At 55.0% G+C, this 24,143-nt stretch overlaps 1 protein-coding gene across 2 annotated transcripts in view; it reads left to right on the forward strand.

The window, feature by feature from the left end:
• The window catches only part of CYTH4 (cytohesin 4), a 30,921-nt gene that overhangs the window by 3,446 nt on the left and 3,332 nt on the right, over nucleotides 1-24,143 (forward strand). The window contains exons 2-11 of one of the 2 annotated variants that reach the window (XM_060025612.2): nucleotides 5,278-5,360; nucleotides 7,295-7,359; nucleotides 8,554-8,620; nucleotides 10,119-10,237; nucleotides 11,914-11,994; nucleotides 13,770-13,882; nucleotides 15,818-15,966; nucleotides 21,731-21,842; nucleotides 23,520-23,596; nucleotides 23,973-24,044. In XM_060025612.2, coding sequence (XP_059881595.1) covers nucleotides 5,278-5,360; nucleotides 7,295-7,359; nucleotides 8,554-8,620; nucleotides 10,119-10,237; nucleotides 11,914-11,994; nucleotides 13,770-13,882; nucleotides 15,818-15,966; nucleotides 21,731-21,842; nucleotides 23,520-23,596; nucleotides 23,973-24,044 — 938 coding nt within the window. Of the gene's footprint in view, nucleotides 1-5,277; nucleotides 5,361-7,294; nucleotides 7,360-8,553; nucleotides 8,621-10,118; nucleotides 10,238-11,913; nucleotides 11,995-13,769; nucleotides 13,883-15,817; nucleotides 15,967-21,730; nucleotides 21,843-23,519; nucleotides 23,597-23,972; nucleotides 24,049-24,143 lie in introns of both variants that reach the window. The other variant, XM_060025613.1, reaches the window with a different exon arrangement.

Raw genomic sequence — 24,143 nt, forward strand, 5'->3', positions numbered from 1 at the left:
CTCACGGGCCCAGTTGCTCCACGGCATGTGGGATCTTCCCAGACCGGGGCTCGAACCCGTGTCCCTTGCATCGGCAGGCAGATTCCCACCCACTGCGCCACCAGGGAAGCCCTTGGCCTTGTTTTATTTCTTACCCAAAAAGAGAAAGGGGCTCAGACTGTAGGCATCACCCAGCATCTTGTCTTCATTCTCCTTGGTGCTCAGCCACGGTCAACATTTCTGTGTCAGAATATCCAAGCTTAGCGTCTTGATGGGGTTTTGATGATTTGCGCAGAGATACCTGGCTTCTGAAGATCGATGTGAGGGTTGTGGCCTTGGAGGCCCAGATGAGTGTAAATCACAGCTCTGTCACCTTCCAGCTGTGTCCCCTCGGGCAGGTCACTTAACCTCTCTGAGCTTTGGGTGCCTCATCTATAGAATGAAATTTAGAAATACCTTCCTCCAGAGCTGTGGTCAGGATCAAACCAGATAGTGGATGGCAAGAGCCTGGAGCCCCCAGGGCCTGAAGCACAGAAGGTGCTCAACCAGCATGCCTTTCCTTAGCCAACAGCTTGGCTTGTTTAGGAAGCAAGATCCAGGAACTGCTGCGGGGATGGGAAAGAGGTGACGGAGGGGGGGTGCCCAGACGGAGCACAGGAGGGCCCCTGAGAGGAGATGGAGACAATGAGTAGGGGCCGCTAGGCAGAGAGGAGAAGGAAGGGCATTCCAGACAAGGGGGAACAGCATGTGCGAAGGCCCGTGGAGGGAGAGAGCTCACTGGAACACGTGAAGGGCAGCCAGGAGGCCTCCAGCCTGGGGCAGGGGCGGGCCCAATGTGAGATGAGGGTGGGGCACCAGCAGGTCTGATGGACCCAGTAAGATTTGGGGGTTTTATCCCCAGGACAATGGGAGGCCATGGGAGGGGCAGAGTGGAGGCAGGGAGACTTCGGGAGGCCCTCAGTCATCCAGACAGCGGAGTCCAGGGTTGTGGGGAGGGTGGAGGCCATGGAAACAGAAAGAAGGTGGACAGGGCTTGGTGATGGACACGAGGATGAGAGAGGGGGTGCGTGTCAAGGTGCCTCCTGGGGTTCTGGCTGGGGTATCTGGGGGGCCATTCCCAGAGCTTGAGAACTCAGGAAGAAGGCCAGGTCGATGGGAAATTCTAGGAGTTCCGTTTCAGTCACAGTGACAAATGAGCGTTGGTCAGGACACAGGGGGATGGAGGGGTCTGAAGCTCGGGGAAGGGGTTGGAGCTGAGGGTATGTGTGTGATTCCTTGGCCCAGGAGGGGAGAGGGGGATTCATGAGACCCCACGGGGAGAGAGGAGAAGTCAGCCTGGGACCCAGCCACGGGATCCACATTGGGGATTATCAATAGAAACACGGAATTCCCACCCAGCTTCTCTCCAACAAGCACCCTGTCTGGAGTCCATGTGGCCTCCAGCAGCAGGTGTGCCCTGGGCCAGAAACAGGCCTTCAGGACACAAGCCCCAGCCAACAGGAAAACAACGAAAAGCAAACAAAACACAAAAGTCTGATCTTTCACCCCAAAGTCAACTAGAGGTGATTGGGTTCTTCCACCATGGAACTCAGCCTCCCTTCACTCCTGACAGAGGAGTTCTGGGCCCCAGCCTCTAACGCTGCCTCCCTTGCTCTGGCCCTGCTCCTGTCTCCCTGAGGGTGGCCCCTCACTCCTTCTGTCCCTGCATGTCCCCAAAGGCATGCAGAACCCACCTCTCCTGGGATGGAGGCTTAGGTGTTGGCAAACTAATGTTTTGATCCCAGCACTGCCAGTTCTTGGCTATGTGACCCAGGGCAAGTCACTTCACCTCTCTGACCCTCAGTGTCTTAAACTGAGAAAGATCCACTTGAAGGAGTTGTGAAGATTAAATGACATGATTTACATGGAGCTGCTGGCATAGGTGTGTTTGAATTTAGAGGTTGATGAGACTCTTGCTTTGTCCCCCGGTGTAAGTACCACCTCCCCTCACCCCCCAGGAAACCAGGATCTCTAGACCTCATAGTTACAGGGACAGAAAGGAAAACTCCCAAGTGGGTCACTAGAAGGATGGTAGCGCTCCTATTCCTTCCTTGTTCCTGAATCCCAGGAGATTACCTCTTGGGGAAAGAGCACCATCTAATGGTCATTGATTTAGGGTCTAGAGTTCATCTTGGAGGAGGAGGACGCACCCAAGCAGGACATCATCTGCAAGCTGACACCTCAGCAGCACCTCCATAACGGCTCCATCGTTCCATCAGGCCAGCATCCTCTGGTGGTGAAATGTGTAAGAGGACCATTGCATCCCATGGCCACATGCTCCTCCCACACCTCCTTTACTGTAAAGAGGGTCGTCCTTTAGTCTGATGTGTTGCAGTGTTCTGGGTCAGCAGATCAAGCCCCTGGACAGTGGTGCTGGCCAAGACTCTGTGGGCAGGAAAGGCCACCATATCCAGACCAAGGGATCCAATGTAATCGGTTTGCCACCAAGTTGCTGTTTCGTCTTCTCAAGAAACAATGGGTCTCTGTTGCTGGCAGGTCTGATATTCAGCAGTGGTGGTAGCTTGGAGAGCCTGGGTGAGTGGGTCCACGCAGAGCCTCCACAGAGGCCACATTCATTCGTGTACCGTTGTACCAGCACTGGGCTAGCCAGTCAGAGACTCGCTGATGTCAACTGGCTGAGTCATTCTATCCGCCTGGTGATTTAGTGCCTCTCCTGTGGTGGCTGCTTCCTGGGGAACATTAGGGTGTTCTACAAAAATCTTCATACCCTGTGCCCACTCCCATAGGGCCACCCACTTGACTCTTCCCCGGAACCTCTCTGTTCCCAAACTTCCTTCTTTCCTTCCTTCTGACCGAGAAGTCAAGGCATCTTCTACTGCCCATGAATGCATGTATATTCTTACTTCATGCCACTTCTCTTTCCACATGAAATAGACCAGGTGCCCTACCCAAAGCTCTGCTCACTGGGAGGACTTCTCACCACTCTCTCTTGAACACCTTGAGCAGGTCTGTAGTTCAATAGCTGTCCAGTTTTACTTGTACACAAACACTGAGTCACCCATCCTGGAACCGAGTTCAGGCATTTTTCTCCTTTGTCATGACGTCACAAGGGACCCATCCATAAAGACATAGTATGAGCTGAGGGACCTGGTACCACAGAATGACAACAAGTGGATGACATGAGGGTCTGGGTCACCTGTCCCTGGGGCTTCCTGGAGCCTTCTGTCTCTGCTCACACCTGTTCCTGGGTGAACCACTTACAAAGGGTTGCTGTTGGGCTCACTTGACTTTATGACTTGGTGGGTCAGACCCATCTTGGCTGCTTGACAGGGGAATCACTACCATTTACACTTGCCACAGTGTTGCAGGAGCCTTCCTTCTGGGGGCCTGGTCTCTACTTCAGTCAGTAGGGCCTGGAATCTAAAACCTGCTCAGGTCCACAAACCAGGCAAGGGCCCTTGGCTTTTCATGTAGTGACTGCCCTTTGGGAGGGGCGTATCCTTGGGTGAGACAGCTCCATTTGGGCTGAGGTAAGTTCCTGAGGAGGGACTCAGCTGTGAGTCATCAGGAGGCTACACACACACACACACACACACACACACACACACACACACACAGAGCAGCTGAGGGAGTGGGTGCCTTGGTCCTGAGGGGGAGAGCTGGGTGACACAACATGGCTCGCATTATACGTGTGTTGTACCCTTCCCGTATGTCAGATCCTCACTGAGTGTTTGACAAAATTCAGATTTTTTTAATCCTGACCACCACCGTCTAGGTTATGGTTCATGCTTCAGAGACAAGGACACTGGATAAGTTGAGTTTCGGGTGTGGCGGATGTAACAAAAAGACTCAGAATAGCAGTGACTGAGACATTCTCAAAACTTATTTCTCTCTCATTGAAAAGTCCAAGTGGGTAGCTGGTGGAGGTGAACGTGATGACTCTTCTCCACATGGCTGCCCAGGGCCCAGCCTCCTTCTAGCTTGGTGCTCTGCCACCTCAATGCCCAGCTAACATCTCAAAGTCCAAGATGACTGCTCAGTCAACAGGAGGGGAAGTAGGGAAGGGGACCTCTTGATATTCTCTGCTTTTATTTGGAAGAGATCATATCTGTCCTTGCAAAACCTTTAAGAAATGTGGCCAGGCGCTTCCCAAAGCTAGGACTGGAGTCGAGAGGATGTGGATGGGCAGACAGGAAAAGGCATCACAGGGTGGAGGAGCTGTAGAGGCAAAGGTGGAGAAGTAAGACTGAGAGTTAGACCATTTTGGGGGCAGCGAGGAGCAGGCAGGCTGGACTGGCAGGCTCTTGTTGAGAATGGTGGGGAATAAGCCTGGCTGGATGAGGACTTTCCCCCTATGGAATAAGGATTCCTTGGAGATTTTGACCAGGAGAGTGTTATGGATGGGACAGGAAGAGGGGTGGGGGTAGAGGTAGGTCAGCTGACCCAGGTGGGGGAATGGTCATAGCACACTGCCAGAACATTGGCACACCTGTGTCTCCTTTAATTCATTTCCAGGTGACGAGGAAAGAACTCAGACTTTGTCGTCATCCCAACCCAAGTCCCACCCTGGCTCAACAACTTGTGCCTTTGGGACCCTGGCCAGGTCACCTCACTTCTCTGAGCCTGAGTGTCTGGGGCAGGCACTGTGAAATGTCCCCCCAAATTCAGTTTCCCCATCTTACATAGTAAGGATATCAGGACCACCCTATTAAAGGCTCATTACCCAGCCTCCCTTGAAGGTAGCTGTAACCGTGTGGCTACATCTGGCCAATGGGATGTGAGGCAAAATGATCACCACTTCCTGGTCATACAAACAAATGAATAAATGACAGGTGCGTGATCCAGTGAAGAAGTAGAGTTGCAGCAAAGGATGAATGTCTTCAGCAAGTATTGCACTGAGCTCCTGCTCTGTGTCAGGCTCTTTCTAGGGGCTGAGGATACAGCAGTGAGCAAAACTGTTGAAGTGCCTATTCTCATGGGGCTGAGTGGAATGAGTAGAACACAAAAGATGCAAGTAAACAAGATGGCTTAGGGGGTCTGTACCCAGAGGGGCAGAAGAAACATAAAGCTGGTAGGAGGGGAGTGTGAGGAGGGACTGCTTTAGACAGGGCAGTCAGGGAAGGCTTCTTGGAGGAGGTGACATCTGAGCCAAGGCCTGGATGAAGAGGGCAAGCAAGTCATGGGTTTCTAGAAGGAAGAGGGCCCTGGGGAAGTGAGAGCTAGCTGGGGTGGCTGGAGCCGAGTGACGGAGGGGAGGGCGGGGAATGAGCCAGGGACCACCAGTTCTTCTCTCTCCAGACCCAGGGGAGCTGAGCAGCGGGGAGGCCGAGGAACTGCAGCGGATCAAATGGCATCGGAAGCAGCTTCTGGAGGACATCCAGGTGTGCTCACACTCACGCTCACAAATACACAGGCTCTTGTCCACACACATGTTCGTGCTGACACACCCTCAAACCACACACACCCACAAGCAAGCAGTCATACATGTTCGCACACCTCCTGACCCAGCCTGGGCCAAGAGCGGGGCCAGATTCCAGCCCACAGGTAGCCTCAGCCCCAGCCCCCAGGAGTGGGGAGAACAGAATTCCCAGGGGAGTCCCCACTCCTGGGTTCAGCTGCTGGGCTCAGAGAGAGCCAGGAGAGCAGGGGAGAGAAAGGGAACCATCAGTTCAGCACCTACTATATGCAGAGCCCCACCTGTATGGCCTCAGTCTGGCCTCATCTCCAACCCGGACCTCAGATTCATCCCCCCGAAAATGTAGACCATTTGGTCAAGATAACACCATTATCTGCCCAGCACTTGTCAGTTCACCAGTTTCTCAGACATTAGCTCATCTGATTCTCAGCAACCTTCTGAAACAGGCCCTGCTTCTGCTCCTGGAATGTGCCACCATGCTCGGTCCTGCCCCCGGGCCTTTGCACTCACAGTCCCCTCTGCCTGACACTCTCCTAATCCCTCCTCATGGCTCCTTCTTCTCCTGGTTCATTCTCAGCCCAAATGCCTCGCCTCCTAGGGGTCGCCCTGTCCACTCTGGCTGTAGTTGGTTGGACCCCACTTCCCATCCCAACGCATGTACACCTAAGATTCCAGAGAAAGACGAAGGCACAAGATAACTCCCTCAGCAAGTACTTACCATGTGCCAGGCTCTTTCTAGACCATTACTCTGATCATCTTCTGCATGGTCCTTTCATTTGCCCCACGATCCAAAGTCCAGTGGGGTGAGCTCCATGTAAGGAGAGCCTGGGTCTGTTTCCCACCACTATATCCCGAGTCCAATAGTCAGAGCATAGTAGGTACTCAGTTAATACTTACGAGTGAACGTTCATTTTATTTGTGGGGAAGCCACTCAGTGACTTGGCCAAGTTCACATGGACAGGAGCTGACTGGGCTCAGAAAGAGGCTCCAGGCCCCATGCTGCTCCTGGGCCTCAGGACAAAGCCCTGTTAGGACCACCCCCATCCCAGAGATCTTCAGGGAGGGAAGGCAGGGGTGCCTTTGGGGGCTCTTGCTGCTGCCACTGAGTTAGGGAGTCTCCTCTGCCACTGGGCACCTCCCGCCAGGTCAGGATGGAAGAAGCTTGGGGGTGTCAGGGAAAGCAGAGGCTTGGAGTCAGATGCTGGACATGTGCCTTCGCCTCTCTGGGCCTCCGTGTCCTCTTCTGTAAATTTCACTGGAATTGCAAAGTCCCTCAGAAGAGGTCCTGTGCCGTCTTGTACCCTGTTGACCCATAGCTCCTGGCTCGTAGTAGCCACAGAGCCTAGGGAGCGGGACAGGGTAAACGGATGGAGGGAGGGAAACCAGAGAGGAGCTGGGGCCTGATCACTGGGTGAGAGTGGGTACCTCCTGCCTGGCCAGGCAGTAAGGAGCCATGGATGGAGTTTGAGTGGGAAAAGGGCCGGCACCAAGCTGTGCTTCGGAAAGATGGCAGCTGGGCGGAGGAGGGCTTGCCGGGAAGCTTTGGCTCAAGGGTAGGACACTTTTCAGCTGCAGATGAGAGATGGGAAGACCAGAAATAGAGTGGGGGAAAGGCTAGGGACTGGGGACTCCTTCACGCCACGAGAGGAGCCCCGGGAGAACTAGGGATAAACAGAGGCAAGAAGTTTGACTTGGGATTTTGAGGATGTGAGATATTTGGGAAAGGGATCCACCAGGGGGAGGGTCCCTTAGTGGCAGCTCAGGACAGAGGTTTGGGAATCACGCCTGGAAGTGGGAATGGCTGTGTTTGGGGGGAGGGGGGGTCGTGAAGCCCTTTCTGTCCCAGGCTCCGCCCCCTGACTCTACCTCCCCACCCTCCCCCCACCCGCCACCCCACAGAAGCTGAAGGACGAGATCGAAGATGTGTTTGCTCAAATCGACTGCTTCGAGACAGCAGAGGAGAGGTGAGGGGCCCGGCAGGGGACCCTGGGAAGCTGCCACAGTGGCTTCCTGAGGACGCCACATGCCATGAGTGAGAGTGAATGAGCCCGGGCCCTGGTGAAATCAGGGGTCGGACCCCCAGAGGGGAGGCGTAGGGGGGTGAAATAGGAACAGGGCGGCCCTGACACTCCATCCCGTGGTCTGGTCTGGTCCTTGCTTCCAGCAACCCCTCTCCTCAGCAGCAGCCCCGTTCTCCCACCTCCTCCACCCAAAGTCTCTCCCAACCCACCCTGACCCAGCCCCTGACCAATCGCTGGCCAGGAGCATCCTGGGTTGGGCCAGGGAGAGGGGAATTTCAGCCCCAAGTATGAGGATAAGGAAGCCAGGGGCCTTACAGGGACAGGAGCCTGGCCTGTGGCAAGGCCGAGGCTGGTCCACCTCACTCCACCCATAAGGTGTCATCACCCCACCCCTTCTATAGGAAGACTGCCCCTGGCTCTGTGACCTGCGGTCGGTCCTCCGCTAACTGAGCCTCAGTTTCCCCACTTGTACAATGAGAAGGTTGGTCCCTACATAATCCCCTAGGGCCCCAGGGCACTGACTCCTCCATACGGTGTCCCAGGAGATCCCCACCCTGCCCCTGCCAGCCTTCAGTTCCCTGATGCCTCTGATCTCCACCTTCCTAGCCCGGACACGTGCACGCACTCACGCCCACATACACACGTGCACTGCCCCCGTGTCTCCAGCCCCAAAAGTGACAACAACATAACGTTTACACGGCACCTAACGCTAGCTATTTTCAATGCTTTAACCTTTCGACAATGCTTGGGGGGCAGGTGATAGTCACCGCATGCTACAGATGAGGAAACCGAGAGATGAGTGGGATCTGCACCAGAAGCCTGGCTCCAAAGCCTGTGCTGTTACCCACAACCTCCCTGTTATCTTGCTCCCCCTCTAAGCACGGGGCCCCTCTACATCCCCCCCAGGAGCATCTCTGGCTCCTGAGGCCACAGCTCCAGAGCTGGGCCCATTGGAAATATGGTCTTGTAGCTCAGGAAGGGGCCCAAACCCTGCATTTCTCACGTTCTCCCCGGTGATTCCAGCCCCACTTGGAGGCCCTTAGGGAATACTGGCTCTAGCTGAGGGAAGCGTCCTCGGGGATTGGAGGGGTGTCCTGGGGTCCGGGAGCGTCCAGGCTGATGTCTTCCTGTCTACAGCCGCATGGCCCAGAAAGAGAAGGAGCTGGGCATCGGGCGCAAGAAATTCAACATGGATCCCGTGAAGGTAGGCAGTGCGGGGGCCGAGTCAGGGGGCCGGGAGAGCTGCATGCTGGGGCCCTCCACGATGTCCTCTTGTTCCCCCTCAACTGACACAATTACCCACTTTACAGATGAGGAAACTGAAGCCCCGCCGGGCTCAGCATCTTATCCTGCCCCACGCCTGTTATGGCTGGGGGCTCCGCCACCCCACAGCATAGTAGCTCCGGGGCATGAGGTGGGAGCCAGGAGGATGTGATGGGGTCTGTGATGTCTGTCCCCCGCTCTGTGAGTTGGACTTTGGGCAGTGGGGCCCTTAAACTCTGGGACTCAGTCTCCAGAAGTGTCTTCCAGCCCCTCGGCTGGGGAGCCAGTCCTGAGATGCTGGCGTGGAGCCCTGAGTGCTCAGGGCTCAGCTACGCTCTAACCCCACCCCCACTGGTCTCAGAGCACCCCCAGTCCCCACCCCTCGCCCAGCCAGGTGGCCCTGGGCTCCTTTCCTGTAGGAGCCGGGACAGGAGGAAGCCACAAGTTGACACACAGAGGTGGGGTCAGGGAAGACACGGGGTCCCTGGAAATTTACTGCTCTCGCTTAGAAGGTTGCCTCTTCCCCATCACAGGCCTCCCGTGTCCCAGTGGCACAGCAATCAACCCCTGCCCCCATCCACACAGACCACACAGACCACACACACACACACAAACACACACGCGCGCGCGCGCTAACTCACTTCCTACCTGATCCTGCCTGAGCGCCCCTCAGGGAGGGGCCCCTGAGGGATCCCCTGGGCCATCTGCCCGTCACTCAGAGCCCTCCACAACCTGTCCCCCCTCTCCCAGCAGCCTCTTCTCCAAAAGGAATAGGGACTCGAAGGCATCATCACGGAAAACCAGACAGCAACCCCTCAAACTCCTAAAATTAGATGACAGACTTCCATTCCCTGGGTCGTGGGGAGAGATGTCTGAGATATTGTCAAATCAGAAAATCGGGCGAGGCACACTCCCATTTTCATACAGAAAAGGGAGGAAAGGACCACCAGGGAAACTGTCTACCTCCGAGTGGTAGGACTGAGCAATTTCCTCTCCTTTTGACTGAGCAGTTTTTTTCTAACTTTTATACAATGGACATAGATTACTTGTAAGAAAAAATGAAACACTATGTTTAAATAATATGAATTTTAAGGGGGACAAAAGGAAGGGCTGAATCATTCAATCTTAAAATTATAAATTCATAGAATCATCGAAGCATATCCTCAAAGAGCGTCAGACTGAAGGGCACCCTGGGGAGCACCTGGCATGACCCTGGTTCATGGCAGGAACCCCATCTCTCTTTGCACGTCTCTACTGATGGGAAACTCACCACCTTACAAAGGCAACTTCTATTAAGGAGGGAACACAACTTCCCAGAACAAGCTGTGCCAATGCTAGCATGCCAGGCCCAGGGCTCTGGCCACAGAGGCTCTCTCCCGCCCTCCTCCCAGGCCAGCTGCTGGGCGGGGCTACTCACGGGCTCTGTGTACCACCTCCAGGGTATCCAGTATCTCACTGAGCACAAGCTGCTGACCCCGGATGTCCAGGATATCGCCCAGTTCTTGTACAAGGGCGAGGGCCTCAACAAGACGGCCATCGGCACCTACCTGGGGGAAAGGTAAGGAGGGCGGGGCCTTAGGGAGGTAGAGAATGAGGGTGTGCTGGTGTGCATAGGTGTGGGTGAAGGGATTGTGTGTGCAGGTAAGTAAGGGAATGAGTCATGTTAGGAAAGTCATAACTCCTGGGGTTCAGCGGCCTAACTGATCACGTCCCTCCCGACCCTGAACCAAGGGCTGCCTGCCGGCCTTCATTCCTTCCTTCACTCATTTAGAAAACAAGTAGATATTTTTAGTATCTACCGTGTACCAGACAGTGTTCCAAGCCCTGGATGTACACCAGTGAACAAGATAGACAAAACTCCTGGTCGGGGGGGCGGGCAGGGGGATTAAATTGGGAGTATGGGATTAACAGATGCATACTACCATATATAATAGATAAACAACGAGGATTTACTGTGTAGTACAGGGAACTATATTGAATATCCGTAATAAACTATAATGGAAAAGAATTGAAAAAAAGAATACAGATATATACATACATATGTATAACCAAATCACTTTGCTGTGCACCTGAAAATAACACAGTTGTAAATCAACTATACTTCAGTTAAAAAGAAACAAACCACTGGATGTCCAGTGGTTAGGACTCGGCACTTTCACTTCCATGGGCCTGGGTTCAACCCTGGTCAGGGAACTAAGAGCCCACAAGTCACGCGGCACGGTCAAAAACAAAGACAACACAAAATCACAAAGCTCCTACCCTCAAGGAGGTACATTCTAATGGGGAAGGCAGATCCCAAAATATGTACAATAAGTTAGAAAATTATAAGTTCTTTGGAATACAAATAAAGCAGGGAAGGGAGATGAGAAAGTTCTGGGAACCATGCTTCGAAGGCTGTGGACTTTAAATAGTTGTGGACACAAAGGGTCTCACAGAGAAGGTGAACTTTGACTGAAATTTAAAGGAGGTGAGCAGTGCAGCTCTGGGGAAAGAGCATTTCAGGCAGAGGGAACAGTGTGTGCAAAGGCCCTGGGGCAGAAGCTGCTTAAAGAACAGCAGGCTAGTGAGACTGGAAGAGAGAGAGGAAGGGAGAAAGTAGTAGGTGACAAGGTGGGGATCCCTGAGAGGGTTCTGGGCAGAGGAGTGGTCTGAGGGGACCCTTCTGGCTGCTGGGTGGCAGATAGACTATAGGGGACAGGCGTGGAGCTGGGCCAACAAGCCAGGGACCCTTCCCCCAGGCTCCCCAGAGGACACTCTCCTTCTAAGCAAGCAGGGAACCCAGGTGGCAAGAAGGGCAACGCTTTCTGATTTCAGATGTGGGAAGGGGAAGGAAAAGGGGGTGGGCATTTTCTCTTGATTGTACAGATGTGGACACTGGGGCTTGGGGAGGTCAAGTGGCTTGTGTGGGGTCACCCATGAAGGAAGTGACAGAGGAAGGATTTGACTCAGGGCAGGCCGCTCTGAAACCAGAGCTCCCCTCCTGGGTGAGGACAGTGCTGGTGAGCTGTCGCGGGGTGGGGCGTCTGCTGTGTGTGGGAGGACATGGACGTGCACACGGGGGCGGGGGGGACTGTGATGTGGGCTCAGACAGATGGGAACAGACCAGATGGTGGCTGGATTCAGAAGGAGGACATCTCTCCCCTCCTTGGCCTCCCCCACCTCAACCGCCCCCCCGGAGGTGGGTGTCAGCAAATGCCCGAGTGTGTCCCGCCCTCCCTTCTGCCTCCTCGCCAGGGACCCCATCAACCTGCAGGTCCTCCAGGCCTTCGTAGATTGCCACGAGTTCGCCAACCTCAACCTCGTCCAGGCCCTCAGGTGAGTGGTGCAGGGGGCAGGGGCCTGACCCCCGAGGGTGGCACGGCAGGAAGGGTTGGGGCATCACCACCCACATGGCTAACAGCACAAACAAAGCATCAGGAGAAAGAATGAATAAATGAGGGAACTCCCTGGCGGTCCAGTGGTTAGGACTCAGCGCTTTCATTGCTGAGGGCCCGGGAACTAAAATCCTACAAGCTGCGTGGTGCAGCCCCAAAAAATTTTTTAATAAATAAATAAACTTAATTAATGACATTATCCCCCCCATAGAGCTGAAGTTAGATGAGATAATAGGTGTGGACTGCCTGGATCAGTACCTGGCTCGTTACTACTACTACTATTATTATATTACATCATTATTATAATAATATTAAATCATAATCATTATTACTATTATGATGCCATTCCCATCCCACTGCTCTTTGGATTAGTGCTTGTTTTACTTATTTTATTAATGCAGCTTAGTGTGTACTGCATTTATTATTACTTATTATTTTCTAATTAGGATATTATTGTTGCTACTCATTTTTACAACAATGGGAGGCATTACAGTATATGCGTTAGGAGCACAAGCTCTGGAGCCAGACTGCTCAGTTCATATCCTATCTCTGCTACTCACCCCTTGGGAAAGTCACACACACACACACACACACACACAGAAAAAAAACCTCTCCGGGGCTTCCCTGGTGGCGCAGTGGTTGAGAGTCCGCCTGCCGATGCAGGGGACACAGGTTCGTGCCCCGGTCCGGGAAGATCCCACATGCCGCGGAGCGGTTGGGCCCGTGAGCCATGGCCGCTGAGCCTGCGTGACCGGAGCCTGTGCTCCGCAATGGGAGAGGCCACAACAGTGAGAGGCACGCGTACCGCAAAGAAAAAAAAAAAAACAAAAAAAAAACCTCTCCGTGCCTCAGTTTCTTCATCTGTAAAATGTGGATACTAACAGTACCAACCTCATAGGGTGGTGAGGACTAAATGAGAAAATGCTTAGAATTGGTCCACCGTCAGTGCTTAGTAAGTCTTGCTGCTGCAGATGATGCCTGGAAAATCAGCTCCTGAGTGGGGGCATTTGTTCTGGGCTTTGATGGATGATTAGGAGTTTGCTAGGCAGAGAAGGAAGAAGCCACCACCATCTAAGCAATGTGGCCTTCCCTCTAACTCCCACGCTTTTTAAAGGAGAGGGGTAGGTTGGGAGTCTCCAACATTCATTTGTTCATTTATTCACCTGTTCATTCTTTCACTCATTCAGCTAGCCTTTACTGAGCAGTTACTGGCTGTCCCAGCTCACCAGGAGATGTGAGAGGAGCAGGCACTGCCCTTGCCCTTGGGGAACTTAGTTGGAAGCTGTGGAAATCATTTACTTCCCAGCCAAGGGAAGACACTCCCCCAGGGTCCCACAGTCAAATCCCAGGGCCCAGTGGCCAGGCGGGGAGGGGCCTCAGACCCGGGAATCCACAGGGCTAAGGTGGACTGGGCCGCAAATGGTGCTGGGTCTCAGATGGGCAGGGGGGTGTGCCCGCTCAGCTCCTGTATTCTAGAAGAAAAAGCATTTCTTGGATCCCTCCTGCAGTCTTGGTGCTCAGAATAACAAATTCCACTGACACCCCCCCACCCCCCATGAACCTAGATGACGGGTGCAGAGTCTCTCATTTACAGGATAAAGAGACTACGCCTGGGAAACACAGAGCAGCTTATGGGGTGGGGGGATGGGGTACCCCCTAAGCCCCCTCATAGAGCCTCCCCCACCTCCACTGCCCATGGTTCTGTTCTTCCCCCAGACAATTCCTGTGGAGCTTTCGACTGCCAGGCGAGGCCCAGAAGATCGACCGCATGATGGAGACCTTTGCCACCCGTTACTGCCTCTGCAACCCAGGTGTCTTCCAATCCACAGGTGCCAGTGTGGGAGGGGACCCTGCCAGACACAAATCTGCCTTCTGAGGCACCTCGGCCTCTCTACCCCCTCAGGTCTCTCCCAAGCACCCAGACCCTGGGAGCCCAGATCCCCTCATGAACCCTCACTGAGTTCCAGCTCTGTGCCAGGCCCTCTGCTGGGTGCTCGTCAGGCAGAGCTGCCTCAGGGCATGATCCTTGGGAGAGAAGGCAGGAAATAATGGCACAGGGTGCTAAGGCATCAGTGCCTCATCTGAGGGCAGGGATGGGGGAACTCAGCATGTCCAGGCTGGCTTCCCAGAGGTCCTGAGGTCTGAATGGGGTTTTGAAGGATGAATAGGAGTTCTCCAGGAGTTCAAGGGGAGAAATGGCCTTTTGGACAGGAGTTCTAGTTTGAGCAAAGGCACAGAAGCATGAAACAGCCTGAGCAGGATGCAGGGCGCAAAGGGGTATAGAAAGATATCAGCAAAGCTCAGTCCCCCACATCCCCCAACATGGTGGGCGAAAAGTCATCATGGCAGGCTTGTCCTGGCCTCTTCTCTGGGTCTGAAGATACCATAGCAATAACCAAGTCCACATATTGAGCACTCCCCATGTGCTAAGTGCTTTACCCATGCAAAGTCATGTAATCCTTACATCCACTCTACAAGGTCATCAGTGTTCTCATCCCTGCAGAACACAGACTCCGAGAAGCGAAGGGAGCTTTTCAGCAGTATATCCATGGGCAAGTCCTACAGAGCATTTGCCTACCTTGTAGTTATATATAAATTAGGGATTTGCTTGTTTGTTACCTGTCGGCCCCGCAAGTCTAAATATCTCACAAGGATGGGGACCATACAGATTTTTTCACCAGTGAATCCCCATTCTGTAGCACTTAGGAGGTACACAATAGATATTTGTAGGAAGGAAGGAATTTTAAAGCACCAGATTTGAATCACAGTCTCACTACTTAAGTTTGTGACCTTGGACATGTAAACTCACTCTCCCTGTGTCTCCGTTTCCTAATCTGTAAAATGATGGTGGTAACAGTGCCTACCTCATAGTGTTGTCAAGGGCTGTAAAGAGCTTCGCACAGGGCAAGCACCAACATTAGTGCCACTGCCACCAGAGGGAGAATCATCGATGTTCTAGAACATGAAGCTACTTCAAAGTTAAACCTCCTAATATTGCAGATGGGGAAGCTGAGGCTCTGGGAACTCAGGTACTTTCCAAGGTCAACCAGAGAGTTGGGGACACAGCTGGACTTCCCCGGCTCTGGACCCAGGGCTTTAAAACATCATAGAGTAGCGATCACCTCCTTCCCAAACGCTCAGCCCAGCCTCGCTCCCAAGCACGTGAAAGTCTGAATAATGGAACAGGAGCGCGGCTCCGGGAGCCCCACAGTGCTAATAAGATTACCAAGTGGCACGTGACGAAGCCCTGAACCGTGTTGCCAACAATAAGCATCCTCTGAGTTCCAAGAAGGCAGAGAACAGAGTGGGCGGGAGAGCTGGGAGGGCTCGGGGGGTGGGGGGAGCTGGAGGGGGGGGGCTGGGGGGGAAGAGGGCTGGAGCTGGGGGGGAGGGCTCGGGGGGAGGAGGGCTGGAGCTGGTGGGGGAGGGCTCGGGGGGAGGAGGGCTGGGGTGGGGGGGAGGGCTGGAACTGGGGCGAAAGAGCGGGAGGGTTTAAGTGGGTAGAAAGGGAAGAGGAGGGAGTGCCTGGCAGGGGCCCCAGCAGGAGCAGAAGTACCAGGGTAGGAAGGCACACAGGAAGCTTGTTTGGAGCAGGGAGTCCCATAAGAGTGGGAGGCGTGGCCAGGCCTCAAATGCCAAGCCGGGAGGACAGAGTGGACCTTCAGGACATTGAAACGGCCCATTCTTGGCCCCTAGAAGGGATTGGGGCAGGGGAGGGGGGAGTGGCCAGAGCCAAGACTGTGCCCGCTGTCCCGTCCCCACAGACACCTGCTACGTCCTGTCCTTCTCCATCATCATGCTCAACACCAGTCTCCACAACCCCAACGTCCGGGACAGACCACCCTTCGAGCGCTTTGTGTCCATGAACCGTGGCATCAATGATGGCAGTGACCTGCCTGAGGAGCAGCTGCGGGTAAGAGGGGTGTGGCCCCACCTAGCCCCGTCCCCAGGCATCCAGGAGGAGCCTGTCCTTAGGTCCATGGCCCAAGAGGGGCTCCTCTAAGACAGGCCGCTCCAGGAGAGGGCGCTGCTGAGATGGCCCTCCCAGGTTGGTCACTGTCTTGAGAGGGACCATCACAAAAGAGGTTGATCCCGAGAAGGGCTTTCCCACATGGGCCCATCTTAAGAAGGAGGTCCAAGACTGAACACCCAGGAGGTCCTCCCAGACCTCAGCCTTCGGGGAACTCTGGGCACCCATCATTCACACCTTCCAGAAAGGGTGCCTCACGCAGCCTACATCTATTTTTTGGAATCCCAGATTCTTAGACTCTCAGTGGGTCAGGGCTGAAAATCCCCAGACTCTGCTCAAACCCCTCCCTCTTTCAGAGAGGAAGGAACAGGTCTTCCACAGGCTACACATCAGCTCGGGAGTCGAGCAGAACCCAGGCCTCCCATCCCCTCCTCAAACAGTCCCACCCCTGCTACACTGCACCGAGCCCTGTGCCTGGCACGGGGCACCCAGGGATGAGTAAACCCACATTCAGGGTCTGGTGGGAGGATGATACACATGCGAATTATAACCCTGCGTGATTCATGCTGCACTGACCATAGGATACACAGCTATGGAGACACAGAGGACACTATTATCACTCTCCTGGGAGCAGGGGAAGGGTGCCATCCTGGAAGACTCCACAGAGGAGGTGACTTTTGAACTGGGCCTCGAACGTTGAGTGCGAGTTTGCCCAGAGGAGAAGCAGGGAAAGGACATTCCAGAAAGAGGAACTGGCCAGCATCTGACCTGGTTGGGAAAGGGAGGGGCATCCAGAGTGGCCAGCTGGGTACATACAGACCGTGATGGGCACCGAGGTTGGGCCAGAGAGACCATAGCTTCGAACGACAGCCTCAGGAGTTTGCCTGCTTCCTATGGGCAAAGCGGAGCCAGGAGCTGTTTTAGAAACACAGGAGTGAGATTCAAAGCCTGGCTCTGCAGAAATGAATTGACGATTCATTTCTAGGACCAGAGACGCCCCAGAGCTCAATAGAGCTTCAGTTTCCTCCAGGTCAGAGCACGGCAGGAGGGGAGGAGACGGTGTGAACCCCACCCCGGCAGCTTAGCACCCTGTGTACCTCCGACAGCAGAAGTCTGGTCGGTGGGGGGAGAGCCTGAGTCTGGAGCGATTCTGGTGCCCCTCGGTGTTTGAGAACAGCCTCGCCCTTAGCCCACCCTCCTCCTTGATCCCCAGACAGTTTATCCTGGTGGGCAGGGGGCACGACGTAAAATGAGGGCTTGAAAGTAGGTTAGAGCTCAGGTCAAGTACCATCTCCCCGTTTGCCCGCTGGGTGACCTTAAATAATGACTCACCCTCTTGGAGCCACCATTTCCTCAACCAGGAGCACAGGGATAGCGATGCCTGTGTCACAGCTGCTGTGAGTAGTAATTTTTAAGACTGTAAAGGGCATAGCCCATGCCAGGTACATAGCACAAGCTCTGAAGTGTAGCTTAGGTCGCCATTAAGAGTGATTAATAATCATTTAAAACCCCCAGCCCTTAGTAAAATGCCTAAAACGTGAAAAGCATTTGAAAACTGGGAACGCATCTCATCGCGGTACTTGGGGCCGGAAGCTGGGCGCACCTTGTCCAGCAGGTAATGAGTTAAGGACAGGCCAGCACCAGTCCTGTGGGATCTCCCAGGTGCCACTTTATTGCTTCAGCCCCCAAAGAGCCTCCTTCCCTCCAGAGGTATTTTTCCCAATTCAAGCCTTTTGTTAGTAACAATGCACTGCATTTGTATAGAGCTTGTAACTTTCTTCTCATAGGGCTTTCCGGTCTATTATCTCAATTTAGCTTCAAGCTCTTCCTGGGAGGTCTGGGAAGGGTTTATTATCCTCCTTGGCAGCCGAGAGGGGCAGGCACTGAGCAGGGAAAAGAACAGAGCGTTGGAGTCACAGCCACATCCAAGTCCTGGCTCCCCCATTTTCAAGTTGTGTGACTTTAGGTAAGTGGCTTGACCTCTCTGAGCTCCCGGTTTATAGGATTAGTGTAGGTAAGCTTATAGGATTAGTAAGGTACTTAGCACAGCACCTATGTCGTTGGACTGGCTAGTTAATCCAGAAGCTTCCCAGGACACAAAGTGAACCGCACTGGCCTGGTCCTTGCTCTTCAAAGCCTTGCTCTTCAAGGCTTTCACAGGAAGCTGCTCAGGACCGGGGGTCCTCTTGCTTTCTCTTGGGGTCTCATCTTCCCCATGTGTAAAGCAAGGACTCGGCTCTAAGCACCTTCAGGTATTGAGTTTGCAGCTTTGCAAAAGGATTCTCCAGGACACATAACATTTTTAAGTGACCTGATTTATGAAATTAAATTGACACAGATACATCACCTAAAGAGAGGTCACCCCGTGACCACGAGGGTGCGCAGCTGGGAAAGGCTTCAAAGAGGTGCATGATGGGAGCTGGGGCTCAGGCATGTTGAGCGGGTCTTGCCCTGGCCACCCTGATGGGGACGGGGCGAGTGCCTAAGAAACTCAGCCCAAAGGTACAGGGTGTAGACTCAGAAGATGGGAGATCAAATCCCAGCTCTGCCCTTATGGTTGTGTGCCCTTGCGTGTGAGCCTCAGTTTCTCCATCTGCAAAGTGGGCTGACGACACTGACCTCACATTGTTCTCCTGAGAAGCAGACAAAGCACTTCAAGCACCTGGCACCACTCACCACTCAGGGTTGCCCAGAGAGGGAGCCAGGGTGGAGATGGGGAAGAAGCAGAGAGGATAGAAGGAGGGCTTGTCCACTCTCCAGTGCCACAGGTGGAGAAACCGAGGTCCGGGCAAGGGAACAGTCTCCCAGTTCAGGGCATCTTCTGCTGCAGGCAAGGCCGGACCTCCTGGGTTCCTGTCCAAGCGTCTCCATCAGAACTGACCATATACTGGACCCATTAAGCCATCTCGACAACCTTAGGCAGCAGGTACCATCCCCAGTTTACAGCGAAGGAAACTGAGCTCCAACAGAGGTAGCTGGCCAAGGGTCTCAGTCTGTGAGGAGTCCAGATTCAAACCCACGTCTGTCTGACTCCAAAGCCCTTCCCTCTGCAGAGACCAGAAAGCAAGATTAGGGGATGGAGACCTTGGCCATGTTTCCCAGCTTCCAGTGTCTTCCTGGCTGGAGGAATCTCAGCTCATATCGTGGAAAAGATGGGGGATTGATGGTTGGCTTCAGGCTCGGCTAGATCCAGCTGCTCAGTGAGGTCAGAAGAGCGCAGTCTGGTCTCTCCACCTCTGAGCAACCTCCGCTTCCAAGTTGGCTTCCCTCTTAAACAGGCTTTCCCCAAGTTGCAGCAAAGATGGCCTGGGCAGCTCCAGGCTTCCATCTTGCTTTATACTAGAGTCCCAGAATTAAGGCTTAGTGAATTAAGGCTTATTGACTGGCGTGGGTCACAGGTCCCTCTCTGAACCCGTGGCTGTGACCAGTAGGATGAAATGCTCTCATTAGCCAGATGGGATTCATTCACAGTCTCCTGGAGCCTGGGGGTGTGGCAGGTGGGCAGTGAGTGTCAACCCCCCCACCCACCCAGCAACCTGGACAGAAAGTCCAGGTGCAAGGATGTTTCATTACAGGGGGTGGGGGCGGGGGGAGCCTGGGGTTTACAAGGTACAGGAAATGTGGGTGAACTGAGCTGTTTCCCTTGTGGGGGCAGAATGTGTAGGCTGTAGGGTGCCAGCCAGAGCTGCCATGGGGCTTCCTGTGGGTGTCATGAAGGATGAGGTCCTCCCTGTCCCCCTGCTCACCTCCTTGGGCCTTCAGAATATTTGTGCTCACAAGGCCTTGCTGCCACAGACCTTGTTCAACCGGCCACCGCCACTTGGGGAATCCCAGGGCCAGGCTGGGCCAGGGCAGGATGGGTAAAGCGGGGCTTCCCGGCTGCTTTAGGGATGCAGGGGTTCCACACAGAGAAAGTGGTCCCTGCTCTTCCCCACTCACCCCACCACAGCCAGCAGAGCCCACTCCATCAAACCCAGGAAGACCTGCTTCCAGCCGGCACTCTCCTCCCCCCATCTCTTACCCCTCTGCCACCCCTAAGCTCCTGGATCAGAAAAGCCCTTTAAAAACCAGAAAACACCATTTCTAAAACTTTGGGGAATCGAACAGTACTTGGGAAATTTTTCATTTAAAATTTCGAGGAAACCATCTGAACAGCAGCACAGACAACTGCAACAGAAGGAAATGATGTCATTATCTCAAGGACAGAGACCCAGCATTGTGTCTGGTTTTAGTCAGCAGAATTAGACAATTTAGAATGTGTTTTCCAAACGCTCGGGAAATCTGGGCAGGTTGTCTATGGAACGCAGTGCCCCACGGCAGGGGGTTCAAAACACACAGGGGTGATCTGTTGCCAACATCCATATCTCTCCCACAGGGAGGTCTTAGCCCTGGCTTGCATACTTCCAGTGACAAGGAACTCATTACCCTACAAGGTTGCTCCTTCCATATTTCAGCAGCTCCAACTTCTAGAAAGTCCTCCACAGAGAACTAAAATCTGCTTTCTGAGAAATTCCTACCCCCCAGAACAGGTCTCTGGCCTCTGCCTAGGAGAGGGGGCTTTAAGAGCCTAGGTCAGCATCCCACCTTGAGTCACAACATGGGCAGCCAATCTCCAACTCCCTAGCAGGTCCTCTGTGTCCCCCAACCCACGATACACCTGGAAGTCTAGCGACTGCACCTTAAAGAAGAGGAGACCCCTTCCCCCTTAGATGTTGTCCAAAGAGGCACTGAATCCGGCTGCTGTGCCCCAGAGAATATGTGTGTGTGTGTGTGTGTGTGTGTGTGTGCGTGTGTGTGTGCACGTGCACGCACGCACACGCACGCACACTGGTGAACATGTGTATGCGTGTACACATCCCAGCCAAGCATCATGTCTCCAGCACTCTCAGACATGGGGGTGATGGACCCTGACTCACTCATCTGACCCTTGAGAGCGGTGCTGGGTGGTCAGGGTGCAGGTGGGGGCTTCTCCTCATCATCGTCTTCCCCTCGACTTGGGGGCAGGGAGGGGCTCTGACCCCAGTGTAGTCCATTTACTCTCCCTAGAACACTGGGGGTCAGCATTGTCCATTTTTCAGATGTAGACAGAGCAGCTCAGAGAGGTTGAGGGGTGTGCCCGGGGTCACACAGTCATCAAGGGACCGAGCTGGGATTTCAGCCCAGGTGGCCTGACACTGAGCAGGTGCTCTTCCACGCGCATTCTCCTGCCACTGGCTGGGATTCCAGCGGGAAGGTGGGAGATGGGAACCATCAGCTGCTAGGTCAACAAACAGTCGCTACCCTGCTTTAGGCCAGGCCCTGGGGGAGGCTCTGGGGTTATGACACCCAGGCCTTTCCTGGAGGAGCTCCCCATCTACCTGGGGAAGTCAACCTCAGCAAGCAAACTGAGAGCAAAACAACTGGCCGCTGCGGGGACCGTGGGTGAGGCAGCCAGCACGGTCTCTCTGCGGGGCTCACCCCACCCGCTCCATTCTACAATAGCACAGGGGGAGGCATGACATGGGATTGGGGACAGGGGAGCACCACTGGGCCTGGGGGGACCGGGGAGGGTTTCCCCAAGAAAGCCAGGGGCCAAGGAGGAGCTAACAGGAGGGGAAAGAGTTTGCCCAGAGGGCCAGTGACCTGCCCGAGGTCACACAGGCGGAACCCAGGCCCTGGACTGGGATGAATGTCACAGCGGGTCTTTCCCTCCCTTCTCTTGGGGCAGAACCTCTTCGACAGCATCAAGAGTGAGCCCTTCTCCATCCCCGAGGACGATGGCAACGACCTCACTCACACCTTCTTCAACCCCGACCGCGAGGGCTGGCTGCTCAAGCTAGGTGAGAACGTGCACCGACGTGCCTGCACACTCACGCCACGGGCGAGAACGTGCTCGTGCACGCGGGGGACGTGCACCGACGTGCCTGCACTCTCACGCCGCGGGCGAGAACGTGCTCGTGCACGCGGGGGACGTGCACCGACGTGCCTGCACACTCACGCCGCGGGCGAGAACGTGCTCGTGCACGCGGGGGACGTGCACCGACGTGCCTGCACACTCACGCCACGGGCGATAACGTGCTCGTGCACGCGGGGGACGTGCACCGACGTGCCTGCACACTCACGCCACGGGCGAGAACGTGCTCGTGCACGCGGGGGACGTGCACCGACGTGCCTGCACACTCACGCCACGCGGCTGCCACACACATGCACCTGACATGCAGCCTCGGGGGTGCAGTCAGGTCAGCCCCAGGTCTCCTGACCCTGGAGCAGCAGTCTGCCCGTGCCATCCGTCCATCTGTCTGTCCTGGGGATAAGGGGACAGTGCAGGAGGGGAACGATAAGCAGGAAGTGGGGACGGGAAGCTGACTGGTTCATAGATAAACGGTTCAACCGCAGGTCCTTCCTGAAGCGATTCTGAGTTAGCCCAGACCCAGTGAGGTTAGGGCATCTGCCCGGGGCCACACAGCCAGCCAGTGGCGGCTTTTGGTGGGCAGAGGGTTGGGTGTCCTTGAAAGACAGAGGGAGGGGGTGTGACAGGATGTGGCTCAGGGAGCCTCCCCTCAATGGGACTAGGGGACATGGAGGGCCTCGGGCCTGCAGAGGGGAGCTGTGGCGCGTGCCACAGCTGCAGCGGCTCCGTATGCTCCTGCCACCCCCAAACACTCCTGGGCGCCGCCCCAGCAGGGGCAGCCCAGCCAGGCACAGTGGTCCTCCAGGGCAAGGGAGGATAGACACCTCGTGTTGGAGCAGGGGTCCTGGCCTGGGGTGCCCATCCAAGCCCTCCATCTCTCCAGACCCACCTCCCAGTTTACCCCCCTGCAGACTGCAGCCTCCTTCCTTGCCCAGCTGACTGTCCTCAGTCCCAGGGAAGCTCTAAGTCACAGATCCCAGCTCCTCCACCCATCCTCAGCCTGAGTTTCCACAGCTGCAAAATGTCCCATCCCTGGGACAGTTAAATGTGTGGGAAGCCAAGCACCTGGGCTCTGGGGCTGGGACACTGGGGTTCGAATCCCAGCTCTGCAGCCAGACCTCGAGCAGATGACTCAGCCTCTCTGCACCTCGGTCTCCTCATCTGTAAAATGGGGTTAATAATGGTCCCCTCCTCATAGGTGGTTATACGGATTAGTAAGTGAAAGTTTTTTGAAATCTCTAGAACATTGCCTGGCAAATGAAAGATGAAAGGCTTAGCATAGTGCCAAGCAGGGAGTGGGCCAAGGCATGAACGGAGGGGTGAGGGCAGCAGGAAAGTGCAGGAAATGACCAGCCTGCCCCAGGGCCTGATCATGGAGGAGCCTGGGTCAGGCAACTCAGGGGCCGTGCGGGGGTGATAGAGCCACTCAGGTTTTGAGTCAGGAAGGGATAGATAAGGGGGAAGGTGTGGCAGGCAAGGGACTGGGGGCTTGCTGCTCAGGTCGGGGCCCAGAGGAGAGCGTCTGAGGCCCTGCTGTTCCGTGGAGGGAAGTGCTGGTGGCCCGGGGCAGAGGAGGGCTGACTGACTCCACCACTGGCTTTCGCAGGCGGCCGCGTGAAGACGTGGAAACGACGCTGGTTCATCCTGACGGACAGCTGCCTCTACTACTTTGAGTTCACCACTGTGAGCCTCACCCTGCCCTGCCCCTCCCCCCAAACCCTTTCCAGACTCCCACTAAGTGGTCCATTGACAGAGCGTGGGGCCCCTTGAGATCTTTCGGACCTCCTCCATACCCATTTTACAGATGGGGAAAACTGAGCTACAAAGAAGGGAAGGGGCTGGGCCAAGGTGCAAGGCAGAGCCGGGGCTTAAAGTCAGGCCTCCTGACTCCCAGCCAGGGCTCTTTCTGTGCTGCTCCCCTGCCCTCTCCAGGGCTGCACAGAGTCGGGGGAGATGGGCACACTCCTCTCCGGGTCTAGGGAGCCCCCAAGGTCACTCCCTGCCCTTGGCTTTGAAGCTCCATTTGCAGATCCTGACCTTGTCTCCTGTTCCCCTGCAGGACAAGGAGCCCCGGGGAATCATACCCCTTGAGAACCTCTCAGTGCAGAAGGTGGATGACCCCAAGAAGCCAGTAGGTATCGGTATGGAGGCCCGAGGCCAGAGCGGCTGCGGGAATTTCCAGAACAGGGTGGGAGGAGAGGGGGTGCCCATCACACCTTCCGGGTGGCTC

The sequence above is a fragment of the Delphinus delphis genome, chromosome 11 (assembly GCF_949987515.2).
Source record: "Delphinus delphis chromosome 11, mDelDel1.2, whole genome shotgun sequence".
NCBI lineage: Eukaryota > Metazoa > Chordata > Mammalia > Artiodactyla > Delphinidae > Delphinus > Delphinus delphis.